Here is a 7,046-nt window from a genome sequence, read left to right as displayed (position 1 = left end):
AGTTGTGCAGGACAGACTCTTGTTTCCAAGCAAGAAGCCCCAATGTTAGCAGTCTGGAGCTGCAATAGAACTTTCGAGCACTTTACAGCATGTTGCATCACTTTAATGAGCTACACTGGGAAACAGCGATTACTCTATGCAGCCTGCTTGTCTTGGTGACTTGGAAACCCCACAAACAAACAGATAGGAATAGAATTAAAGTTAAAGATTGTTCAGATAAGCGGTGACCGTTTTGTTTTGTCTTTGGTAAATGTCTTGCTTCAAATGGCATTTAAGGGACACTGTTTCTGCCTGTGAAGTATTTTCCTATTGAATGTCGCTTCACTTAAAGAGCTTGCAACATGACACACTGAAACCACACCTTGTGTGTAGAGTAAATGGTCCTGACTGATATCTGATCATGAAATGAGTAAAACTCGATGCCTTGTACTCAGTGGCCTACATGTATGCCCAGTTAGTCACCCCATGGTGGGATGGATGCATGCCAACTGTTCGTCTTTCTTATCTCTAGCTTGAGTTTAGAAGAGCCCATTCATTGGGCTCGTGTGTGAGACACGCCAGAAGGTGCGTGTCAGCAAGCCAAAGTGTGTATCTAGAGGTGTGTATGTGTGTACATTACATGGGAGGCGTGTTCTTTCGTGTGGGTGTCTCTGTAAAAGTCACAGAGCCCAAGAACATGTGCTCAAACACACTTCATAGGTGTGTCGCTCCATTCTTTGCGCTTTCTTTATTTCACCAAATTTTTTACAGACAATTTTTTTTTTCTTCTTTATACTTCCTGTTGGACTGTTTACTTTTGTGAGATTTTTTTTCCATACCAGTTTTTTCCTAAGAGAGCGAGAGAGAGCGAGAGAGAGAAGGTAGGAGGAGCTGCGCTGAAAAGTGTGCCTCACTCCCTCTCTCACTCTCTCACACACGCTGCCTCTTCCATTCTGTCATTGCCATCTCGGCAGTACAGAGACTGTTCATTCCCAGCCACTCTGAACTTAGTGGGGGGACAACTGACTTTTGACTTTAAGTCTTATTTCACAGAGGAATATCTTTTTTTTTTTTCCTGCGACAACGTAAGGATTGGCACGAACAAGAGGAAGAGAAAGTAAGAAAAAAAAATCTCACAAGGATTAGTTGTTTCATTTTTTTCTTTTTTAATTGACTTTGGGAACACGTGACAGCCGGTTTTGCCACTGGATTCTTTCACACAACGATCCGTGAGACAAACTTATTTCTCTTTGTTTGATGTTGTGCATTTTAGCTCTGCTTTAAGAGAGTTTACTGACAATAAAGCACAATGGTTGCTGGAATGCTGATGCCCATGAGGGACCTTAGGGCCATCTATGAGGTGCTGTTTCGAGATGGTGTGATGGTAGCCAAGAAGGACAAGAGGCCACAGATTATGCACCCAGAAATACAAAATGTGAGCAACCTTCAAGTCATTCGTGCCATGGGCTCTCTGAAGTCTAGAGGGTATGTAACAGAAACGTTTGCTTGGAGACATTTCTACTGGTACCTGACCAATGACGGCATTGTTTACCTGCGTGACTACCTCCATCTGCCTACCGAGATTGTTCCTGCTTCTCTGCAGAGGATCAGGAAGCCAGCTGCTACTTTGGCCGTGGCCCACCGGGCTGCGAAGGTCCAATCTGTAGAAGGTCCTACATCTTATGTTCCTAAACCAGGACGTAGGGGTGAAGTAGAGAGCCAAGAAGCACTGGCGGAACGCCAGGGCTACCGCCATAGAATGATGGGTCCAGGGGAAAGAGAGGGTTACTCTGACAGGACCCCCAGGTTTAGGGGTCGTCCACTAGCTGCAGAACCAGTCAGACCAAAAGCATCATGGGAAAAGGAGGACCAGCGTCAGCCTCTTTTCCGGAGGGGCGCCAACTTTAGAAGTGATGCAACTGTGACAGAGGAGACCAAGATGAAATCAGCGGCTCTCCAGGAGCCTAATGGAAGCTGGGAGAGGCCAATGCCATCTGAGGAAAAGAGAGGCCTGTGGGTCCAAAAGGAAAGGATGCCAGTTTCTGCTTCTGCTCCAACAGCAGCTTTGAAACAGGATGTGTCACAGACCCCTCTGCCATCCTCCAAAACAGCTCTGCCTTTAAATGTAACTGCCGTGTCTGGAACTACAGGTGCTGCATCATCAAAGATCCCAACTGAACCCGCCACTCCTAAAACAAATAAGGAGGGGCTGAAGATCACTGATGAAAAGCCTTCCATTAAGTCTGGTGAGATGATCACAAGCATGTCGGCTCCTACGATGCTTCCTCATAGGGAGGATGAAGAAGGGAAAACTAAAAAGGCGATTGCAGATTCAATTAAATCCCCCAGGGTCACAGTTAAGTCTGCTCAGGAAACATTGAAGACCCCGACTAGCACTGCTACAACCTCACATGTTCTAACCAAAACGATGACGGTTCTCACTGTGGATCCACCACAATCTGCTGAAAACAAGATCACAACTGATGCAGAAAAAGTGAGTTCTCAAACAGCAAAAGAAACATCAAGGCCTCTTACTGCCGCTGTTACTCCTGCCATCATTAAACCAGTCAATGAAGATATTAAAGAGGTGAAGACAAAAGCAGCAAACGAGGAATCCGTTAAATCTGCAGAAGTTGATCAAATGAAAACGAGTGAAAAAGAAAAAACCACATCAGCAACTTCAGTTAAATCTACTAAGGATACCAGTCGAGTTCTTCCTGTAGATCCTGTTAAATCAGCCCATGTTGATGCAACACCTAAAACGGCAAAAGAAAAAGCAAAGCCCAAAACAGTTATTACTACGGAATCTGCCCAGGAAATCTCCAAAGCTCCCCCTGACACTGACATCACCATCCCTATCACTACAAAATCTTCTAACAAGGACATCAAAGAAAAGAAGGCAAAAAAAATGGTTTTGGATCCAGTCAAACCAGCAGAGAACAAAGCTGCAGTTGAAACAGCAGCGGATGACGGGAAGGCTCAAGGAGTGATTTCAAAGAAGTCAGCTGAAGGACATCCGATGCCCCCTGTCATCGCAAAACCTGAAGATGTCGGAGAGAAGATGGAAAAGATGATTTCGGAGTCGGTTAGCTGTACCAGAAGCATCAGTACCTGCAGCTCTAAGGAGTCAAACGATGACCTAAAGCCAGAATCGGCAAATATAGTTGAACCATTTCAGACTAATACGGCCATCAGTGTCATCACAAAACCCGCTAAAGAGGAGGTGACCAAGCTGATTGTTCAGCCAGTTAAAACTGCCATAGCTAAAGAGGAAAAAAAGGACCTGAAGTCGACAGCCAAAATTACAGCTGAATCAGTTCAGCAAATATCCAAAGCAGCCCCTGCGACAGTAAACCCTGAAGATGTCCAAAAAGAGACAACAGGAAAGGTCATTTTGGAGCCAGATAAATTGGCTAAGGAGGCAAATGCTGACTTGAAGCCACAGGCAGGAAATAGAGTTGAACCAGTTCAGAAAACATCCACTCGTACTGATACTGCGGCCACCACCACCACTGTCATCACAAAAGAAGAGAAGACACAGGTGGTTGTTGAGCCAGTTAAATCTCCGGAGATTGGTGCTACAGCGAAGGATCGCAGTGATCTGAACTCTCAGGAAGCCATTACAATAGAAGCAGTTCAGAAAAGCTCCAAGCTTTATAGTGATGCTGCCACTGCTGCCCCTCTGATCAAAACACCTGCTCAAGGTGTGAAAGATGCAGTGACAGAGGTCATCCTTGAGTCGGTTAAATCTACAGACATTAGTGCTGCACCTAAAGAACACGATGACATGAAGTCCGAAGCAGTCATTACAATAAAGCCAGTTCAGAAAACCTCAAAAGCCCCCGTCATCACAAAATCTGAAGGAGTCAAAGAGAAGAAAGGAAAGGTGGTTGAGAAGCCAGTTCAACCTGTGGACAGTGGTGTTTCAGCTAAAGAGGTGAATGACAACCTGAAGCCACAAGCTATAATTGAAATAGAACCAGTTCAGAAAACCCCCAAAACCTCAAAATCTGTTACGGAGGTGACAGAGGTGATTGTTGAGCCTGTTGCATCTGCAGACAATGAAAAACATGATGATTTGAAGCCCAAAGCCGTGGTTACAATCGAGCCCGTTCAGAAAAGCTCCAGGCTTTATAGTGACGCTGCCACTGCTGCCCCTCTAATCAAAAAACCTGTTAAAGATATTAAAGATGCAGTGACAGAGGTCATCCTTGAGTCGGTTAAATCTACAGACTGTAGTGCTGCACCTAAAGAACACGATGACATGAAGTCCGAAGCAGTCATTACCACAGAACCTGTTCAGAAAACCTCAAAAGCCCCTGTCGTCACAAAATCTGAAGGAGTCAAAGAGAAGAAACAAAAGGTGGTTGAGAAGCCAGTTCAACCTGTGGACAGTGGTGTTTCGGCTAAAGAGGTGAATGACGACCTGAAGCCACAAGCTGTAATTGAAATAGAACGAGTTCAGAAAACCCCCAAAATCTCAAAACATGTTAAAGAGGTGACAGAGGTGATTATTGAGCCTGTTGCATCTGCAGACAATGAAAAACATGATGACTTCAAGCCAAAAGCAGTTGTTACAATAGAACCAGTTCAGAAAAGCTCCAGGCTTTATAGTGATGCTGCCACTGCTGCCCCTCTAATCAAAACACCTGCTAAAGGTGTTAAAAATGTAGTGACAGAGGTCATCCTTGAGTCGGTTAAATCTACAGACTGTAGTGTTGCACCTAAAGAACACGATGACATGAAGTCTGAAGCAGTCATTACAATAGAACCAGTTCAGAAAACCTCCAAGCTTCATAGTGATGCTGCCTCTGCTGTGCCTGTAATCAAAAAGTCTGTTCAAACTTTCAAGGAGGTGAATACAGAGGTGATTGTTGAGCCAGTTCACTCTGCAGAGGGCAACAGTGCAGCTATTGCATCAACTGATAAAATGAGCTCTCAAGTGATCATTAGTGTGGAATCTGCTCAGAAAACCACCACGCCCCTTACCAATATCGACACCTCTGCTGCTGTCATCACTAAACCTGTGAATAAGGATTTCAAAAAGGGGAAAAACCAGAAAGCAAATAAACCCACTGAAGAGAAACCCCAGGCTGGGGAGTCACACACAGGAGAGAGTAAAACTGCCATTAGCACCATTCCCTCAGGGCCTGTAATTGAAGCTGAAGACGTACAGCCTGTGACAGGGAAAGCAGCTTTACGAGAGGGGATTACCCTGCAGGAAAAAGGTGATGTCAAGAAAGACAAAACAGCACTGCCAGAGAAGGCTGCTAAAGTTTCTGTGGAGGGAACCGATATGGGGCAAAAAGAGCCCGACTCTTCTCAAAATGTCGTCGGCCCTGAAGTGGATAAAGAACCCAAAATAGTGATTGAGGGGAGCTCAAAATCTAAACGGAAGAAAAAGAAGTCTCCTGGTGATATGTCTAAGAGTGGAAGCACTGAGGAGCCAGCTGACTCAAATATGGAGCCAAAAACCCCCTCTACAAGCCAGTCCCAGGAGGAGGTGGCAGAAAATGCCACCCAACCCACAACAGAGGCTGTATCACAACCTTTAACGGTGGCTTCCAGTAAAAAGACAGAGAAAAACAAAGCTGACACCAAAAAAGACACCGACAGCCAGCAAGTGAAAGAAGTGCCTAAACAAAAAGAGACGGTTTCAGGGAAAACTTCACTTCCATCAGATCAGACGTCTGCAGCGCCCCCGGTGGATGTACAAGCAAAAAACACACTTGAGGAAAAAACTGTGAGTAAGATTACCCAAGAACAATTACGCCCTGACCGGGAGAAGAAGGAGCCAGTGAAACCTGAGGGAATGAGTGTCACCACAGTGGAAACAGTGACAGTGCAGAAAATAAGCCAAGTGGAAGTCATGCATGCAGGACTTAAACCTGAAGACAAAACCCCGGGGCTGCAGTCAGAGTCTAAGTCCCTTATAAGTACCGTGAAAGCTGCAGAGGAACCTTCAAAGGGAAAAAAGAAAGGAAAAGGGAAAAAGCAGGCTAAGACAACACAATCAGAATCCTTAAACGCAAAGCCCCCCCTTTCGCCTCAAGCTGAATCATTGCCATGCACTGACGTTACATCGTTGCCCCAGGCAAATGTAAAAGCCAGCCCTGTCACGGCCTCTGAACCGACGGATACTAATGTTTCTCCAAAGATGACTCCTGAAAGAATGTGCAGTGAGGAAGTCACGCAGGCTGCAGCTGTGCTCTCTGAGGCCTCAGCAAACAAAGGGGAGGTGGAGCCAGCACGGCTCTTTGCAGAAAAGCTGAAGCGGGAGGTTCCGAAACTAGAAACATCCTCCACTGCGAGGGAAGCACCCGCAGCCGGAGAATCAGCGTCAGCAGCAGCAGCAGGAGAGGCGGCTGTAGCTCAGACACAGGCCAGCCCCCTCGTCAAGCGAGAGGAGCCTCCCAAAGTTGCACAACATTCAGCCAGTCAGGCAGCAGAGTGCAGCACAGAGGAAAAGCTCTCTGTTTCGGAGGCCTCAAAGCAGAGGGGAGAGAAGAAGAAGGACTCGCAGGAGGACACACCCTCTACTGCCATACCCGTATCCCAGCCCGGCAAGCCTCACCTTGGGGACACCTGTGAATCTGACAGCCCTGACTTAGACGAGGCCGCCATGAAGAGGAAAATTGTTGTGGTGGAGGAGATAGTTGAGGTGAAGCAGCTCGTCACCCCCGAGGCAGCTGAGGGGCAGTCACCACCCCCTCCACCTGTAGAACCCGAGGGCGAAGGGGAAGAACTGGACATGGATGTTCTGGAGGCAATTGCAATAGAACGGGCACTTCTGTCGGGTGTACCGGCTGCCCTGGTGCAGGGGGCTTCACCTGAGGCTGACTGGGACCACTCACTGGAGGACCCGGAGGAGAAAACGTGGCCCAACTTCAATGAAGGTGAGTTTTGACTGCGTGCCAGTTAACCTACTTCCTGCGTTATCTTCAGTCTCAGCGCACAAGGTGTAGTTCCCACCTTTTTTTTCTTTTGGTTTGTGGGAGGCGCCAGGTAGAATATTTTATGCTGGATATAACATTACTATCGTGTGCTTACACTATTTGATACTCGTA

At 46.6% G+C, this 7,046-nt stretch overlaps 1 protein-coding gene across 5 annotated transcripts in view; it reads left to right on the top strand.

The window, feature by feature from the left end:
- The first annotated feature begins 667 nt into the window (after window positions 1-667).
- Window positions 668-7,046, top strand: part of LOC308114472 (plectin-like) — a 69,530-nt gene continuing 63,151 nt past the window's right edge. For all 5 annotated transcript variants that reach the window (XM_080471360.1, XM_080471358.1, XM_080471356.1 and 2 more), the window contains exon 1: window positions 668-6,875. In XM_080471360.1, the coding sequence (XP_080327486.1) occupies window positions 1,289-6,875 (5,587 nt within the window). In that variant the 5' untranslated portion in view covers window positions 668-1,288. The remainder of the gene's footprint in view (window positions 6,876-7,046) is intronic.

Source organism: Lipophrys pholis (assembly GCF_963383615.2).
Source record: "Lipophrys pholis genome assembly, chromosome: 9".
Classification (NCBI taxonomy): Eukaryota; Metazoa; Chordata; class Actinopteri; order Blenniiformes; family Blenniidae; genus Lipophrys; species Lipophrys pholis.
Note: the sequence above shows the minus strand (reverse complement) of the source record. Positions and strands in the feature narration are given on the sequence as shown.